Source organism: Lactuca sativa, chromosome 6 (genome assembly GCF_002870075.4).
Source record: "Lactuca sativa cultivar Salinas chromosome 6, Lsat_Salinas_v11, whole genome shotgun sequence".
In the NCBI taxonomy this organism is placed as follows: Eukaryota; Viridiplantae; Streptophyta; class Magnoliopsida; order Asterales; family Asteraceae; genus Lactuca; species Lactuca sativa.
This window is the reverse complement of record NC_056628.2, coordinates 57,311,208-57,331,502: the sequence shown is the minus strand read 5'-3', so window position 1 is coordinate 57,331,502 and position 20,295 is coordinate 57,311,208. Positions and strand designations below refer to the sequence as shown.

General features: G+C 38.6%; 2 protein-coding genes across 2 annotated transcripts; one reads left to right on the top strand and one right to left on the bottom strand.

Moving 5' to 3' along the window:
- Positions 1–364: 364 nt before the first annotated feature.
- Positions 365–1,585, bottom strand: LOC111905480 (chalcone isomerase-like protein 2). The gene is made up of 5 exons (XM_023901161.3): positions 1,437–1,585; positions 1,245–1,329; positions 1,013–1,168; positions 714–940; positions 365–628 (listed from the first exon to the last, which is right to left on the bottom strand). The coding sequence occupies exons 2-5, from the start codon at positions 1,315–1,317 to the stop codon at positions 461–463; spliced, it is 624 nt and encodes a 207-aa protein (XP_023756929.1). The 5' UTR covers positions 1,318–1,329; positions 1,437–1,585; the 3' UTR covers positions 365–460.
- An 11,349-nt stretch (positions 1,586–12,934) lies between these two features.
- Positions 12,935–15,238, top strand: LOC111905431 (uncharacterized). The gene has a single exon (XM_023901127.1). The coding sequence runs from the start codon at positions 12,935–12,937 to the stop codon at positions 15,236–15,238; it is 2,304 nt and encodes a 767-aa protein (XP_023756895.1).
- Positions 15,239–20,295: the final 5,057 nt, after the last annotated feature.

The window sequence follows — 20,295 nt, the reverse complement described above, 5'->3', positions numbered from 1 at the left end:
TACCCGCTACCAGTTAGTTTTGCCAAACATGCTCATTGTTTGATGGATTTAACAACTTGTGGTCAATAAAAATGAACTTTACTCTGCTCACAAAACCCACTTGCTATATAATAGTATATAAATAATAACCTTCAAACAAAAGCATGATAGTAATGAGTATATATGTATGGATATAAATGGGCCGTGGTCTTTGACTTGGGTATAAATGGCTGAAGTTGATAGCATCAAGTTCACCCATTTTTGTCAGTTTTTATGATAAATGGGAGCCTATGGTTTCGTCTTCCCACATAATATTATCAACCACCCTGGTTCGAGGAATAAAAATTATTTTACAATTATAACTAAACACGCAACACAAGCGAAATAAAGGCAAAATCAACCTCAATATGGAAACCGAGACAAGGTAACATTCCATATACAAACAAATAGACCAAATTTGAATACACACGATAATCGAAACTTATTTAGACAATTCCGAAGCCAAAGTGTTTGCCAATGATAAAATTGTCGAAGGAGAGTAAGCCTTGGTGCCACCCAGATACCATTTCTTCATTGCCTCAACTGCATTCCTGTTCAACACTTTCATTGTGGTCATATCATCTCCATATCCTTGACTTGAGAACCCAATCTGTTCATTTCATCAAAGGAAACATTCAATATTTCATCAAAAGATTAATTTTCATGTTATGATACACCATCTTAAATTCATATACCTCAGCAATGTTTGATGTCGCCAGAAAGCTGAAAGTAAGTACCGAATCCTTATTGAGTGGACGAAACCGAAAAAACTCCATAATTTCTACGAGAGCCATGTCTTCTTCATCTCCGTACTTGTGCTCAGCCACCACTTTGTCCTTCACTGCACGCACTAGTTCTACACCGTATTGTATTCCCTTGATCTCCTTAGTCACAACAATTCTCAAGTACTTATCAACAGGTGCTGCATAAAATCAAATTAACAAGTAAAACAACCACCATATGAAAAAAGATTTTATATGTTGAAACTTATTACCTGAAATTACTCGATCGAAGATGGCGTTGTCTTCAGCTAATTCCATTCCAGACTTACCTTTCCATTGTTGCAAATGAGTTATGATCTTTGGATCGATGTAAACTCCGACGGCTGTGAACTTATGTCGCTGAGAATGTAGCTCGACCTCGGTGATTCCTGTTTTGAACAATGTTAGTTTGAAATCGATTTGACAATCAATTAGATCATATTAATAATTAAATATGTCAAATACCATGTCCAACCAACGACAAGGGCTTGGTAGTCGTGATATGTGGAGGAAAAGAGACATCACCCACCATCGCCATTTTTTAGCACACCTGACAGAAAAAATCCAAGTTCATGTATTTCAACATTACAGGCTAATAAAACCAATGAATTATTAAAGATATATTTACAAATAAACTATAAAATATTTAAGTCTTACAGATACTGGTTGCCGGGCTTTTAGAAGAAAAACTCTTTGGAATTGAGAATACAATGGGGAGAAAGATGGAAAAAATGAAGTGTTTGATAGACCTTTAAATAAGCAAATTTCAGATTCTGTTTGGCAACTACGAATTGAAAGGTTTCATTTCCATGTCTCCACCATACTTAAGCATGTCTAGTCTAATGCTCTCTCCACCATACTTAGGCATATTAAGTATACCATACATTTCTAATTATCCATAATTAAGCATGGTCTGATGTGTTCGTTGTACCAATATATTGTATTATCATCCAATTTTTTTCTCAAACAACATATAAATAAGTTAAAATGAAAAAAAAAAAAAGAATTTTAAAAACGCTTTTAAGGTATAAAAATTTTATAAATGTTTTTCATATATAATTATTACATTTATACGTATTTTTTTAGGTATAAATAAGTTTATATATATATATATATATAGTATATATATATATATATATATATATATATATATATATATATATATATATATATATATATATATATATATATATATATATATATATATAGCCCCACCTAAGCTTAGGTACTAAACCTCTTGAAAATACATTGTTTTACTATATAAAGATTACGGTTAATGGATTCACGATTAATACTTCAAGATGTAAATTCAAGATCGACACAATAGGGTTTAGGGTTTAGAGTTTAGGGTTTAGGTTTATGTTTAGGGTTTAGGGTTAAGGTTTAGGGTTTAGGGTTTAGGGTTTAGTGTTTAGATTTGGGGTTTAGGGTTTAGTGTTTAGATTTGGGGTTTAGGGTTTACCTTTAGTGTTTAGGGTTTAAATTTAGGGTTTAGGTTTAGGTTTAGGTTTAGGGTTTAGTAATGTTCACTTGGATGAAGTAATAAATGATAATTGAGGAAAGAAAACGGAGATGATAAAACGTTAATGAAAGAAAGAAATGTGATGGAGAATGATATATTTACCAAGTGAAACCAAATCGGATATATTTAGCATGTTAAAACGACATATTTTAGAGGTTTAGTACCTAAGCTTAGGTGGCGCTGTAATATATATATATATATATATATATATATATATATATATATATATATATATATATATATATATATATATATATATATATATATATCCTTAGATTATTGTATTCTAACTAATTATTAGTTCATTTCCATTACTTTCAAATTAGGAAACACAAATTTATAAAGAAAATTTTCGAATATTTAGGGAATTTTGATGTTCTTAATTTTGAATTATGATTTTTTTAATTAATTCAATTTTACAATACTGTTTTGTTATACTTTATTAATATCCAACAATTACAATAATTCTGTCAGAATGTTATTCTATTCGATATTAATAAAGAATAATAAAATCCTTGAACCTGAAATTGAATAATAATAACATTCTAATGTATTCATTGTAAAGACGTAAATTTTCAAACCAAGTTTTTCAATTTAAAAACACATTTATCACAATATCAAAATCTCAAAATGTCACAATGTCAAATCATCAAATCTCATAATCAAAAACTATATATATATATATATATATATATATATATATATATATATATATATATATATATATATATATAACTCCAGGATACTCTAAATCATAACTCAATCTGTGATGTGTGTGTACAATCATGTCGGCACCTTCCCGTGATCCTGAGAAGTACCTGAAACATATAACACATAACACGGTAAGCACGAAGCTTAGTTAGTTCCCAAAATACCACATACAACTCATGAGTCAAGACCAATGCATAGCATAAATCACATAGACATAATGCAGGAATATCACAGTACTCAAATAACACTTAAGACCCTCTGGTTACACAACTCAGATTACCACTCTAGGTATGTATAGTGAGAAGATTCACCTCGTAAGAATCAGATAGCCTCGAACTCAAATCACCGGTCTAGCCTCCGTCAAACACTTACGACAATTATCCTTAATTAACTATGGCTCTCATCAAGCTAGACTAACCCTTCTATAAACTTACTGAAGGGTAAAAGACCATTTTACCTCTCTATAGGCTTAATAGTCCACAAATTAACCAAACCTAAAAGTGAACAAAAAAGTCAACGACAAGGAGTACGATACGCGTACCATCTCTCTACGTTGGTCGTACTCTGCTGCCATGCATACAATGGGGATGCTCGACTCCTACGCCGCGCGTACTAGGAGTACGCCCAACGTAAGTCCCAGTTTCACTCTTCACACATATTGGGTCTTAATCAGTTAAGACCTTGGCTCATAACATAGATCTAGACTCCCTAATATCTCTTAATCCATAAAGTCAATGACTTTAAGCCTTTGCATAGCTGATTTGGTCACAAAAACTCAAAACACTCACCTCCTTTTCTCATAAAGCTCATATCTCATGCATGACTTGTTTCTAACTTCCGATATTGAATTTTTATGATATTACTCCACTAAATACACTCAAAGGGGGTTGATCATGGTCTCTGGAGCTCATTATCTCCTAAAGTCTTCATCTTTTGGGACAAAACCCTAAAATACTATATTTAGATGCACAATCAAAAGAGTGAGAAAGCTTGAAGCTTTATACCTCTATGTGAAGCTTTCTACATAGCTATGCTTAGATCCAAGGGTCTGGACTCTCACTCCTTCTTCTCTAAAGTTTATTCTCCACTTCAAGAACACAAGAATACACTCACAAGCTCTCAAGTGCACACACAAGCTTTAAGAACAATGACTTACGGTTAGGAGGGTTTGGTTTTTGGGAATGGTGGCCAGGAATGAGTCCACTATATCCTTTATATAGGGGACTCACCAAAAATTAGCGTTTTCATTATGGGCCTAGTACGCCCAGTGTACTAGGTAGCCTGCGCGTCATATGCATGCATATGAGTACGTTGGGCGTACACTTTAGTACGCCCCACGTACTCATTTACCACCTTTTCTCTATAAGGGCCAAAATGGACAAGTTCTTAAAAGATCAAGGGTTACAAGGTATACTTGGACTTGGGATGTTACAATTCTCCCCCACTAGAATCAGACTTTACCTTCGAAGTCATGCTCCGCAAATAACTCTGGATACTGCTCCCGCATCTCCGACTCCGGCTCCTAAGTCAACTCGGACCCTCTCCGATGTTGCCACTGGACTTGAACCAGGGGCACCTCTTTGTTCCTCAGAACCTTCACCTTTCGATCCAAAATCGCAATCGGCCTCTCAATGTAATTCAGGCTCGCATCCACCTAAATGTCCTCTAGGGGGTACTATTTCCTTCTCATTGTCTACACACTTCCTCAACTGGGACACGTGGAAGGTGTTATGGATCTGACTCAACTCTGCAGGTAGCTCCAACTAGTATGCTACCTTACCCAATCTGGCGGTCACTCTGAAAGGACCAATGTATCGGGGCCCCAGCTTGCCCCGTTTCTTGAATTGGACCACCCCTTTCCATAGGGATACCTTTAGGAGGACAAAATCCCCGACCTGAGACTCTAGCTTAGATCGTCGCCTGTCTGCATAACGTTTCTGGCGACTCTGGGTCATCAGTAACCTCTGTCTGACCTGCTGAATTTGCTCGGTCGTCTTTAGCACTATATCCAATCCACCTATCACTCTATGCCCCACTTCTCCCCAACAAATGGGAGTTCGACACCTCCTCCCGTACAGAAGCTCAAAGACAGGCATACAAATACTCGAATGATGGTTGTTGTTGTAAGAAAACTCAGCCAATGGTAAGTAGGTCTCCCAACTTCCTCCGAAGTCCATGACACATGCACAGAAAATGTCCTCAAGCGTCTGAATCGGCTGTTCGCTCTGCCCGTCCGTCTACAGGTGGTACGCAGTACTAAAATGCAAGCGCATGCCCAACTCCTCATGAAATGTCTTCCAAAACCTGGAAGTGAAATGCACGTCTCAATCTAATACTATCAAGGTCGGCACTCCATGTCGTGCTGCTACCTCTCTTATATAGATCTCAGTCAATCTCTCTACAGAAGAGCTCTCACTAATAGCAAGGAAGTGAGCACTCTTTGTAACGACCATAAAATTCGAGCCAAATTAAAACATTTTATTTCATTCAAAACCATTGAGTTCATACATTTGTTTTCAAAATAGTTTAATTATCAGAGTATTTCCCAGAACCATATCACATAAGTCATAAAACATGAGGAGCGGTATGATCACGCCTTCGCCTTGCCACGGTCTCCTGAAGTACCTGAAACAATACACTGAAACTGTAAGCCCGAAAGCTTAGTAAGTTACCCCCAAAATACCAACCACAATACCATACACATAACATATCATATCATAAACAGAACAACCATGCATATCGAGTCTACAGTGTGACTGGTCTGCCTGCACCAAGCCTACAGTCCACCCGGTCCACTCTCTCCCTCTCTAAGTCTACAGTATGACTCGTCCACCTGCACCAGGCCTTCAGTCCACCCAGTTCACTCTCTCTATGAGTCTACAGTATGACTAGTCTGCCAGCACCAGGCCTTCAGTCTGTCTGGTCCACTCTCCGAGCCTCGGCATGTCTGGTCCGCCCTCTTGGGGCCTTCAGCCTATTCGGATCGCTTGTCGGGCCTTCGGTCTAACTGGCCCACCTTGGGTATGTTGGCCTACAGCACAACGCAGGACCCGCCTCAACCCAACCCCAATCCAACAACCATGTTCACATAAACATATAATCATATAACAGTTCACAACTAATCAACCAATCCAGCAGATCACATAACATAGCAACATCCTATATACCAGGATACCGACCTTAACCAGGTCTCTAACATAGCATCAACCAATATACCAGGATATTGACCTTAACCAGGTCTCTAACATATACCATCCTAAATACCAGGGTACCGACCTTAACCAGGTCTCTAACATATACCATCCTAAATACCAGGATGCACACATAGCAAAGCAATAACATAACAAACAACTACCCGGATTCCCATCCGATAAAGGGCCGACCTTGGTGCCTTAGACCCTGTCGATATAGTGAGGATAACTCACCTACAACTGCCGACTTGAAGAAATAAGACCAGGCTGCTTCGACCACCAGCATGAACTCCACCACTGATCATTACCAAATAACCAAAACCAATAAACATCAATAATTACCAAAATACCCCTGGAAGACAACTGGTCAACCCTTGGTCCAAGTCAAAGTCCTCAATCAAAGTCAACCTTCCTGGTTGACCCTACTCACCGAGTCATCCCGTTGACTCGTCGAGTTCCTATGCTCAAAACTCCCCAAGCCATGACTCAACTCGCCAAGTCGCCTCAAGACTCGTCGAGTTCAACAAGCTCTGAGTCCCTTCCTGCTCAACTCACCGAGTCATCCCTTGACTCACCGATTTACAACTCAACCAGACAAGGTTAGGACTTCACGACCAGACTCGCCGAGTCCAAGAACAGACTCGCCGAATTCCTGCCCATCTTTATACAACTCGCCGAGTCCACCCATGTTGTTATTCTAACTCGTCGAGTTCCTGCCCATCTTTATACAACTCGCCGAGTCCACCCATGTGACTCGCCGAGTTACTATGCAACTTAAGACTGATATCTAGCCCGACTCGCCGAGTCATCTCCCAGACTCGTCGAGTCCATACGTAATATCTTCTTTCAAACGATCACAGGCCATTCCATTGCTTCCAATACATAGATCGGGACTCCTAGGGCTGGATTCACACGTAAAGTTTCCAACTTTACATGCATACAAGGCTCAACAAGCTCTAATCAAGATAAAATGAAGGTTTAAGGCAAGGACACTCTCAATCAAGCCCCAAAGCTATCACTTTCCAGATTCATGAGTCAAGACAAGTCTAGATCTGTAGTAGCAACCTCGGATCTAAACTCAATACTCGAAAAGAGACTCATATATGACAATTTGGCCCTAAAACTTCATCTATGAACAATCTAAGCACAACAAGTCAAGGCAACAACTTTTTACCTTCAATTTGATGCCAACAAGCAAGGAAATCAGATCCACTTTGCTCCTTTATGATCCTACCAACTCTTGCTTCAAGTATCCTTCTTCTCCAAGCTCCAAAACACACTTAAATCCTTCTCATTCTCAAATTCGGGTTTGAAATCGATGGGGAAAGCTTCTAGACGTCAAAGGGAGTGCTAAACTGGGGTGGGGCTTAAGGTTCCTTATATAGGGTGGAAACCCTAGAAATTAGGGTTTCTCATTCCAGCACGGACTCGTCGAGTCCAGCCTCCGACTCGGCGAGTCCGGTCACTTAACATGCGCCCGACACACGCTTAGACTCAACGAGTTGCAATTCCCACTCGCTAAGTTCCTCTTTTCCAAACTTACACTTTACCCCACCCCCCCCCCCCCCCCCGCCCGAACTCTCGTTTCTGACTTGGGATGTTACAATTCTCCCCCACTTAAATTTGGCTTCGCCCTCGAAGCCTGATGCAGCATATAATTCCAGATACTACTCCCATAATGCACCTCCTGGTATCATTCGACCCAGGTTCCTCCGAACACTGCTATCAACCTCTATAAAGTCTAACTCTTCCCTCATAGAGTCACGACCACTGCTTCAAGCCGGCCACCGGCTTCTTTCTCTGATAACAACACTCATCAACCAATGATCACCCTGAACCACCGGGTCCTGAACCGGTACCAAGCTACTACCCTTTTCCTCGACTGGCATATCCTTTATCGCATTCACTTCCGAGACTTATCCTGCTTTCCTTTCCGAATCCAACTTGTTTCTTTTCGTGCTGACAGGATGACACATCCTTCAGCTCCTGAGCAACTCCCATGAGCTCTCTTCTACAATCACATACAAATTTTGAACCTGCTCTAACATCCTCGGGCCTGAAAAACCCGACATACTGACGATACCTCCAGACATCACCAGGATGAATTACCGCTACATACATAACCTCCTGATCACAACCATACCGAAAATCCAAGGCTCCATCCTTGCATCTCTTCCGAACTCCTCTGGTTCTACACCACCGAAAATTCTTCCGCAACCTCAACAGAAAACCCAATCCGGATGTGCTTCCATACCACTGGCACAATCACAGTGCTCAACAAACTTAATTGAAATACTCTCAATCATCCATTATAACTACTGCTTTCACTTCCGTGAACTAACACTCCCCCCCCCCCCCCCCGAGTTACATACCTTTCCATTTCCTTATCCAAGGAAGTCTACTTGCCAACCTTGCCACTTCAAGCAAGTGCCACGGTGCTCACAACCCACTCTACACTATTCCCTTGTAAAGTAACCGCTTTTCAATGCATCTCACATGCTCTGAATCTGCCCGCAAGGACTCTCGGGTCCATGCACTGCCTTCCACTAACACGATCAATACCTTGGGGCCTTCAGCCTATCCGGACTGCTCGCCGGGCCTTCGGTGTAACCGGTCTGCCCTGGGTATGTTGGCCTACAGCACAAAGCAGGACCCACCTCAAGCCAACCCCAGTCCAACAACCATGAGCACATAAACATATAATCATATAGCAGTTCACAGCTAATCAACCGATCTAGCAGATCACATAACATAGCAACATCTTATATACCAGGATACCAACCTTAACCAGGTCTCTAACATAGCGTCAACCAATATACCAGGATACCGACCTTAACCAGGTCTCTAACATATACCATCCTAAATACCAGGATACCGAACTTAATCAGGTCTCTAACATATACCATCCTAAATACCAGGATGCAGACATAGCAAAGCAATAACATAACAAACAACTACCCGGATTCCCATCCGATAAAGGGCCGGCCTTACTGCCTTAGACCCTGTAGATATAGTGAGGATAACTCACCTGCAACTGTCAACTAGTTAACCCTTGGTCCAAGTCAAAGTCCTCAATCAAAGTCAACCTTCCTGGTTGACCCTACTCGCTTAGTCATCCTGTTGACTCGTCGAGTTCCTATGCTCAGAACTCCCCAAGCCACGACTCAACTCGCCGAGTCTCCCCAAGACTCGTTGAGTTCAACAAGATCTGAGTCCCTTCCTACTCAACTCACCGAGTCATCCCTCGACTCACCGATTCACAGCTCCACCAGACAAGGTTAGGACTTCACGACCAGACTCGCCGAGTCCAATGCAATCTTCAACAGACTCGCCGAGTTGTTCTTTTAACTTGTCGAGTTCCTGCCCATCTTCATACAACTCGCCGAGTCCACCCATGTGACTCGCCAAGTTACTATGCAACTCAAGACTGATATCTAGCCCGACTCGTCGAGTCATCTCCCAGACTCGCCGATTCCATACGTAATATCTTCGTTCAGACGATCACAGGCCATTTCGTTGCTTCCAATACATAGATAGGGACTCCTAGGGCTAGATTCACACGTAAAGTTTCCAACTTTACGTGCATATGAGGCTCAACAAGCTCTAATCAAGCTAAAATGAAGGTTTAAGGCAAGGACACTCTCAATCTAGCCCCAAAGCTATCACTTTCCAGATTCATGAGTCAAGACAAGTCTAGATCTGTAGTAGCAACCTCGGATCTAAACTCAATACTCGAAAAGAGACTCATATATGACAATTTGGCCCTAAAACTTCATCTATGAACAATCTAAGCACAACAAGTCAAGGCAACAACTTTTTACCTTCAATTTGATGCCAACAAGCAAGGAAATCAGATCCACTTTGCTCCTTTATGATCCTACCAACTCTTGCTTCAAGTATCCTTCTTCTCCAAGCTCCAAAACACACTTAAATCCTTCTCATTCTCAAATTCGGGTTTGAAATCGATGGGGAAAGCTTCTAGACGTCAAAGGGAGTGCTAAACTGGGGTGGGGCTTAAGGTTCCTTATATAGGGTGGAAACCCTAGAAATTAGGGTTTCTCATTCCAGCACGGACTCGTCGAGTCCAGCCTCCGACTCGGCGAGTCTGGTCACTTAACATGTGCCTCACACACGCTTAGACTCGACAAGTTGCAGTTCCCACTCGCCGAGTTCCTCTTTTCCAAACTTACACTTTACCCCACCCTCCCTCCCCCCCCCCCCCCCCCGGAACTCTCGTTACTGACTTGGGATGTTACACTCTTCATCAGTCAGTCCACAATCACCCAAATCGCATCAACTCCATGAGCAATCCTCGGGAACTTGGTGATAAAGTCCATAGAGATATGTTTCCACTTCCATCGGGGAATCTCTAGAGGTTGTAATGGACCATGTGGACGCTGGTGCTTTGCCTTAACCTGGCGGCAGGTCAAGCACCTCTCAACTACCCAAGCAACATCCCTCTTCATACAGGGCCCCCAATAGTCTCTCTTTAGGTCCAAATACATCTTAGTGGCTCCGGGATGGATCGAGAATCTTGATCTATGCGCCTCCTCGACCATTATACGTCGAGCTCCGCCTGTATAGAGCACCCAAATCTGCCCTTGGACAGTCATAAGCCCTCGGCTATCCATCACAAACTCGGAAACCTGCCCAATCATCCGCTCCCTCTTACAGTTCTCTAGTCCCACAGCCTCCACCTGGGCCTCTCGAATGGTATCTAAGACTGGAGTCATCACCGTCATCCTAATAAACACATCTCAGATCGGAGCACTCTCTACTCTGCGGCTCATGGGTCGGCTACCACATTAGTCTTGCCCAGATGATACAGGATCTCACAGTTATAGTCCTTCACCACATCCAACCATCTCTTATGTCGCATATTTAGGTTGGGCTTATCCATGAAATACTTTAGGCTCTTGTGGTCCGCATATATGGTACACCAAACCCTGTATAAATAGTGGGGCCAGATCTTGAGGGCAACCACCACCTCCCCCAGCTCTAGATCGTGGGTGGGATATCTCGTCTCGTGAGGCTTCAACATCCTCGATGCGTATGCTATCACCTGCCCTCTCTGAGTCAGCACCGTACCCATCCCGGATATAGATGCATAACAGTAAACCACAAAGTCCTCAACTCCCTTACGAAGGGCTAACACCAGGGCTTCGTACAATCTCTGGCGAAGAGTCTCAAAGCGGTCTGTTGCCCGGGACCCCGAATAAAAGTAACACCCTTCCGGGTCAACCTGGTGAGAGGGACGACAATCTTGGAGAAATCTATGATAAATCTCCGATAAGAACCGTACCACATAGTTGAGATGACATGAAGAATGAGATGTCAAATTTTTTATATTATTCTTTTTTTCTGGTCTCCATAAATCTCAAGAATTCATTCAGATATATAACATCACCCATGATGTGGCAATACCATTTCCAACTGAAGATTTGAATAAACACATTTGTTGTGAAGTGAAGTGGGGTGCACATTGGTTGTGAAGTGAAGTGGGAGGTGTTGGTGATTAGGCAATTTTTTACATGTTAGGTCATCCACATCAGTGCAATGTCACTAATCTTTCAATTGTAATACATCAGCTTTGCAATTACTACTCACACTAGTGCAATAATATTCATCTTTCAAAAGTGGTCCCCACTGCCACATCAACAGTTACTATATATATATATATATATATATATATATATATATATATATATATATATATATATATATATATATATATATATATATAAAAAATTAAATATTAATATTTACTCAATAATAAATAAACATAAATTTAATTATTATAATTAAAATAATATTTTTTAAACTAAAATAACAAAATAATAATAAAGATGGACCGTATTAATATGTATATAAATAAGATTGTATTATATATATATATATATATATATATATATATATATATATATATATATATATATATATATAATAGTAAAGATAGTTTAAATAAATAAAATATTAAAATAGAAAAATATTATTTAATATTAAAATTAAGTTTGCAAGACTTTCTATATTTGAAAGAACACCCCCAACTGAAGATTTGAATAAGCACATGGGTTGTAAAGTGAAGTGGGGTGAGTTGGTGATTAGTAGCAAATTTTGACATGTTTAACAACTCCCAAGTAAATTTTTTAATTTATATCATTTTATAAAACTCAGAAACAGCATTTAATGTTATAAACAATTAGATAGTATCTTTTTTTTCAAAATAGAATATCTCATTAAAAAATAATTCAAAATTCAGCCCCCTAAAGTAATAAAAAAAAAAGGAAGATAATATAATGAATACATACATGATATCCTAGTTTTTGCATTTTTACCCCTTAAATAAGAAAAGCTATTGAGTTTGGTTGATAAAATTAACAGAAACTAGTAGGTTCGTTAAACATTTCCAATTTCCAAACATTTATTTTCTTTAAAACTATAAATAATATTTCTATGTGTTTTGTATTCTAATAAAAATAAAATTCATATGGGTCCTTCTTAGACCACGTGACAAAGACAGTTTTTGAAAGTCGTTCCCATAATTAATGTACGAAAGTTTCAAAGTGGGATCAAGTGATAGATTATAAAGTATTCATTTTTTTAAGTTATCCATAGCACTGAAGAAACATACTTTCGTTTTAAGTCTTCCACAAAAATAATCTCGTCTCCATCTCCTTACACCCCTTATCCGCATCGCATACCCAATTCATTTTCCTTGTAGCAACATTATCATGGATTCCACCTTACTCTACAACCAATTTTGGCAAGTGACCTCTTGCAAAAATATTACGGAAGACTACATATCTTCCTTGAAGATTTTAGTATACCAATCACATCAGCAAAACTTATACAACAAACCTATGCCTTTGGTTGGGATCTATATCGCCTGTGCATCCCTGTTATGCATCCTTGCAATGGTGGCTGATTTATTACATGGTTTGCGTAACAGAAAGCTCTGGTTTCCATGTAAATATTTCACTCTGAATGCCGCATCTCTCACAGTGATAGCTGCTGCAATAAAGCTACCCATGGATCTAAGTAATCTAATGCCAGGTATTGTTGACCTGAATGCAAAGTTTGGAAGCGTGTGGTTTATGTGCACCATGATGGCTAATATGCTGCCTTCTCTAGCAACCATGGATAGCAAGGAACTTGTCACAAACGTCATAGCCTTGGGTGTTCTAGTAATCACATTGGTTGTCAATATTTGCATTCAAATAAACACCGGGATTCTCTTTTATTCAGTAGATGATGCTGAGGTCCTAGTCGCGACTCCAGTTTATACATATCTTAAAGGAACCTTCCTTCAGAGTATTATTTATGCAGTCGCTTATGTGGTTCCCTTACTCATGTTGCTGATAATATATGCTTGTTCATCTTTAGCAATTCTAAAGTCCAAAGAGATTCTAGAATCCAAATACCAATCCGCTCATCAAACAACTTTAATGGATCAAGAGCTGCAACAACCAGGAAGAGTGTTAACTGTTGAGAAGCTAAAGCAGCATGTGAGCAACTACTGGATCATGGCAGGAACTGGAAGCCCTCAATTTATGACAGCTTGCTCTGCTACAACCTCCGCTTCTGGGGTAATATGTGCTTTAACCAGTGTCTTACTTATTTTGTTTATGATCGTTGATTTGGGAAATCTAATGGACTATAATTCCGATTATAAGTGGTCAATGTCACTGATTTATATTATACAAAGTATTGGAGTGATACTGGGTACGATTGCCCCTGTTGCAAGATGTTTTGCAGCATTAAGCTTTAAGCTGTCAGTAAAATGGATTTGGAAGCAACTCAAGGTCTATAAAGTAGAGAGCTACTGGACCCAGAAGTTATATGATTGGAAACAGAGTAGCATACAATTCCCATCCAGAAGCCGCAAATGCAAGATTGTCCTCCACCATTTGAAAATCCTAAGTCTCAGTATTTGTATAGGATTTCAGAAAACAGTCGTGGTAGCATGCAAGATTATAGCAGTGATTCCAATTTTGATAACAATGATTCCGGTTTTCTTTGTGATAAGTGTCTCTTATTGTCTTGGTTGTCGGACGTGCTTAAAGGCCATGTTTAGCGCATCAAGCATTGTGTTGGGACAAAATCCGGAGCAGCTTGAGAACGATAATAGAGATCTAAGACTCTATGTTCTGCAACTTCAAGATGACATCGAGTTTGCTGAGAAAACATTAAAAGGCATTTCAAAATCTGTGAATCATTTGATCCGAAAGTCTGAAAAACAACAACCAAAGAATCTTATGAAGCTTTTAGCAGAATCTAGAGGTTTTGAAGGAGTTGAAAGGATTGACAGCCATCATGTTCCGCCTTTACTTTCAGAAGAACATCTCAACTGTTGGAGTTTACCATTGGTAACTCTGACATCCATCGCCATGTCTCTTCCGAACATCCAAAAGAAAAAAGTCGATTGCTTGGTGAGTGGTGTGAATGAAGGTCTTGTATATGTCAAACTTGTGGAAGAAACCCTCAATGCTACTGATAATCATGCAAGCATTCAAAAGGCGGCTAAAACTTTGTGGGTAGAAGTTGAAGTCTACCACAAGTGGTTAGGACACAAGCTGCCAAAACCTAATCCTAAAGTGAATACACCAGGACATGTTCTACAATGGTTAAGGGATACAGCTAAAAACAAGGCCAATGAGGTGGAAAGCCAAGATGATAATTCCAGATACAAGTTTATTTGTGCCAATTCAATGTATCGTATCACAGAAACAATAATGCTCTCCTACCACGAGAACATTGACCAGGTTAGCCAGGATGAACTATTGGCACAGTTATCATCAGTGATCGCTGATATATTAGCTGCATGTCTCACCAACTTACCCCAAGTCATTGCAATGAAATGCCACGAAAATGCCATAGAAAAAAGGGAGGCGAGTGTCGAAGCTGCAGCCCAACTTCTAGGCGAGACTACACAGATAATCAACAGCCTTCGAGATCGTGAACTTCCAAGCTTGAATCCAGACGAGTTGGCGTTTATTGATAAGTGGCGTGCTTACTTAAAGAATCCTTTTCCCTGACAATCATTTCGGTTGTAAAACTTACCCGGCAAGTTCATAAAGATTTGTCATAGTTCCTATGTTTGTTGGTCATAGGGTTTCAAAGTCATTGGAAACCTTGCTCAAACATTATATATGATCATGTTGTTATATTTATCCACATGATCCGCTTCTTGAGGTCGAGGTATCACGTGTTGCAATCATTTTTTGTGGTCGAGATTCAAATCCCACATGGGACATAAATGGAATCAATATTAGTTTAGAATCAGATAGGATTATATTAGATTTTCGGTTAAAAAAATCTACATGATCCGTCAATGATAGCTTTTTTACCCACTTTAATTATTACGTTTGTCATTTTACTTTTGGTGAACGATATAGACTTGTTGATAAGGAAGAACATTAACATGGCTTCTATTCTAAGTCAACGGCCCTCCTAATAGAATTAGTCCTTGTGGGCCAACAGCTTACGTCATATGTATTGTTTTAATTATCAAATAATTATATGTTTATGCGATAGAGTACAAATTTTTCTGTATTTATTAATATTAGTCTTTATTCTATGTCAATGGCCGTCATAATAGAATTAGTCTTTGTGAGCCTACAGAGTTCTACGTGTGTTTTAATCATGAAATAATTGTATATGTATGCGACAGAGTACAATTTTTCTATATTTATAACTTTACACAAGGAGAAAAAACAAGAAATAGATGAAGACGTTAAGCGCATTTACGAACTGAATTTTATAGATTCTATTTAATTGTAACATTATCATTTTTATTGTCCATACAAGTCATACAATTATATAGCTTTTTTCTACACTGCAATGAACTCTAAAAAAATTCAACGAATTCAACATTTAATTATAACTTCAAAATTCAAGGAAATTAGGGTGAAGTTTGGAGTTTAATCAATTGAATGTTAACCAGTCATCATATTTCATTGAACCATTTCGCTAAATTGCCGCTAATGGCGACGTTGTTAAAGGTTAAAAACCATGATTCGTATCAAACAGATCAAACAGATGACCTTAATCCCTATCCGTTGAATTGCATCATAATCCAACAGCTGAAAACGAAAGAGATCAAAACTATTTGTAACAAAAATTTTCATTTTTAATATAGAAACACCTCAAGTATCATAAACATCAAGTCAATCAAATCTCAGGTATATCAAATACAATCATTTCAAATCAAGTATCAGAATGCAGAAATCATAAAAATCTACAAGCCAGAGTGTACAGTGATGTTTTCATCTTCCCATAATCATCAAAAATACATGAAATCATAAAAATAAACTACAAGCCGGAGTCTACACTCTAAAACCTTTAAATTGTCCAAAAGTCAACATTGGCAGGTCTCCACACCATGACCACTCACAGGCTACGTTGTGTGTGCTACACGATAAAACAGTCGGCATTCCCCCAATCGCTTAGTCGTGGTGGCCATAATGCCATGTCGCTTAGTGTTAAATCCGTTAAGCTACTTCTTCCAATTTTCCAAAAAATTTCCTAAGGTCCAATGCATCACAAAGATTGATGCTTTTTAGCCTTGCATGTTCAATGCAAGTCTAGAGTTCCAACTTAGGTCAAAATGGGGAAAATAACACCACAATCTCATGCATGAAGCTCAAAAAGGCACCAAAATCTCAATCTGAGACATATAAATACCAAGCGACCTCCATAACCCATAAAGTTGCTAACTTTTTTGGGATCCAAGCACACCTCTCAACCAAACATGGAGAAAAGTGGATAAAACCTAGATATAACATGCTTTAATAAGAAAGGAAGAGACTATATACCTCAAAAAGGTCAGAAATGGAGTGAAGATGCAATATCCAAGCTGGAAACAAGTATACAACCACCAAGATGAGCTTCTCCCACCTTTAACCTTCACAAAGTGACTTCCCATACTCAAAACACACACACACACACAAAAGGCTAGAGTTTAGGTGAAGATTCATTTTCAGAGAATGGAGGTTGTCAAATGAGGCAACCCTAGAAGTTGGTGCCCTTAAATAGGGCACCAACCGTAAAAATTATGGTTTTGGCCAAATATGGCTGGGACGTTGTGGCAACATACATCTACGTTGTGGCATCACGCCAAGGCACTTTTCTTCTCAGCTAATGCCATGTCGTGGCACCCAACGTCACGACATGGCCAACAAAATTTCCATACAAAATTAAATAATTAGCTTATCAAATAGATACATGCAACCGGATGTTACAAATCTCCCCCACTTGAATCAGATTTCGCCCTTGAAATACACTACATCAAACAAATCAGGGTAGTAGGTATGCATCTCCTCCTCAGGTAACCACATCTATTTGGAACCTTCCGTTACTTCCATTGCACTTTTACCGTATCCACCACCTTATTGCACAAGGCCTTCATTTTCCTATCCAGAATCACAACCGACCGGTCAATATAATTTAGGCGATCATTGACTACAATATCATCTAATGGAACTACAGTTGTCCCGTTAGTCATACACTTTCGCAACAGAGAAACATGGAAGGTATTATGAATCGGACTGAGTTCATCCGACAAATCTAGTTGGTAGGCTACCTTGCCCACCCTAGCCATAACCATAAAAGGAAACATAAATTTGGGGGCCATCTTGCCCCGCTTCCTGAATCAAATAGTGTCCTTCTATGACGACACCTTCAATAGTACAATATCCTCGACGTGTAACTGATAGCTTATTTTATTTCCTTATTTTATTAGTTTATTTTTAGATTTTTAGATATTTTTATCATTAATGCATTGTAATTTATTTATTTTTCTTTAGTATGGATCATACCGGGTGTTTGTTATGTTGCATGAGATATTTTGTAGGTTTTTCGGTGCTTGTTGCGGTTGCGGGTTCATTGGAGATGGGCTTAATGGGCTCTGTGACAACCCGACATTTTGAGTCAATATAATGAAACACCAGTCAAACTTAAGCCAAAATTTAACTTTCCTAAAAATCTTATTTGGGTTAAATAAAGTAGTAGAAATCGTATCATGGTTTTCGTACATATAAAGAACACTAAAATCCAAGTTATAACGAAGAAGTTATGACCAATCTAAGATTCGCGGCAAAAACCGGCAACGTTGATAGACGTAAAACGCAAAATTTCGATACAATAATTTTTAGCCTTAGGTACCTAAATGAAAGTCGTAGATTACGTTAAACCGTGATCATGCGTAAAAAGAACGCCCAAATCTGACTTCGTATGAGGAAGTTATGATTTTTCGAAGTTTCTAACCTAGCAGTAGACAGCTAAAAACTCGAAATGGAGATCGAGCGATCTTTAGCCGACACAACCTAAACAAAAGTTGGAGAGCCCGACAATAGGAGTATAACAATAAAAAGTCTGACGAAAACGGACGTCGGATGAAGAAATTATGGATTTTTAACAAGGATATCGTGTCCCGACCTATTAATTAAAATATAATTAAAAATAAAGTCAAAATTAGCCGACGGAGTCTAAATGAAAGTTGTAGAGTATTTTCTCACCTTCGCGTGGATATAAAGAACGTCAAAAACGGAGCTCGTATGCGAAAGTTACGCATTTTAGAAGTTCTTGGCACACACTTCAAAGTCTTATCCGAAGGAGTACGCCCTGCGTACCCTCGTACGCCCAGCGTACTCGGATACTAGGCTCCGGATAGTCCACGTCGACCAGACAAAAGTCCAAAGCCCCGAGATTCTCGAGAATCTCGTCACTTTCCGGTCGAGGTGCCGCACGTGAAAATCTCGTTTTCTTCAAATCACGCACTTTCTTCGGTGAGTTCATACCCCTATAATCTACATTTTTAAATGTGTTATCAATACTTTTTATATACACTTTTAGGGGGGGGGGGGGGCACGATTATTATCGTGTGTAACTCAAAGTTTCACTAAATACTCATTTTTATCCAGTAAATCATATGTGATTCATAACCATTATATGGAACCCTTCGTACGGAAAACATAACACAATATCATCTTATCTGTTGAAATTAAATATGTTGTTATACATATACAAATCAAACAGTTTATTTATACCTCGAGTACAGGTGTTCATTTAGGTCACCACAAAAAGTTACACATTCATAGAAAGTGAGCATCACACTAGGGTTACTATACAAGCGAAACGAACTTTTGGAAAAAAAACTATAATAGTTTACGACAAACATTTTTACATGTTAAAAACTCTTTATCAAACTGTTTTACATACTTTAGGTTTCCTTTCAAACGCTGTTAGAATCGTATTTCAAACAAAGGTCTTCTTATACTAAAAATTGTTCTTATCAAACAAACTACTTTTAAGTTGTTTTATAAACTGACATCCATTCATCATTTCTTAATTATTGAAATTCTCAAAAGTTATAGAAAAACTTCTTTTATATTTTTATTGTCAAATGCACGCCTATATATGTGTGTGTGTATGTGTATATATATATATATATATATATATATATATATATATATATATATATATATATATATATATATATCATGTATACATATATAAACATAAAAGTTTTCCATCAATTGGTTCAGTACCTTTGGGTAGCAAAGACATATTTCGGTTATACACATACACTACTAGTAACTATAATAGGTATAGTTAGGAAATACTACTTACGAGGAATCACACAAGAGTCAGTTTATACTAATACATTACATACCATATAAGGAGATACGATTATATACAATTAAAAGCCTTATAAATTTCAAGACACACAATTACAAGAGATACGATTACATACAATTACAAGGCATACAAATTTCAAGACATACAATTACAAGAGATACGATTACATAAGATAGTGAAATAGATATTCATGAAATTTTACATACTACAAGTACCATATCAAAGAGATATTTTCATATACAAGGACAAATGGACATTTTCATACGTAAATCTGTTTTATACTAGGTTGTGAGACTTTTCACATACTTTTGAGTATGCATTATTAAGTCCTGTATTATATACCATAATCCCTTGTAGGGGGAGCGTGATACTTGTGTATAGATCTATACGGGATTGACAATCCCGCACCTAAACTGTTAGCTACAGTTAGACTGGCAGGTCTGGGGTGACAAAC

Bases quoted from the DNA above. Each gene is read 5' to 3' on its own strand.
- LOC111905480 (XM_023901161.3), bottom strand. From the start codon at position 1,317: ATGGCGATGGTGGGTGATGTCTCTTTTCCTCCACATATCACGACTACC. The intron at 1,169-1,244 runs GTATTTGACATA...TGTTCAAAACAG, and splicing joins CTTGTCGTTGGTTGGACATG to GAATCACCGAGGTCGAGCTA. The intron at 629-713 runs GTATATGAATTT...TGAAATGAACAG, and splicing joins CGACATCAAACATTGCTGAG to ATTGGGTTCTCAAGTCAAGG.
- LOC111905431 (XM_023901127.1), top strand. From the start codon at position 12,935: ATGGATTCCACCTTACTCTACAACCAATTTTGGCAAGTGACCTCTTGC.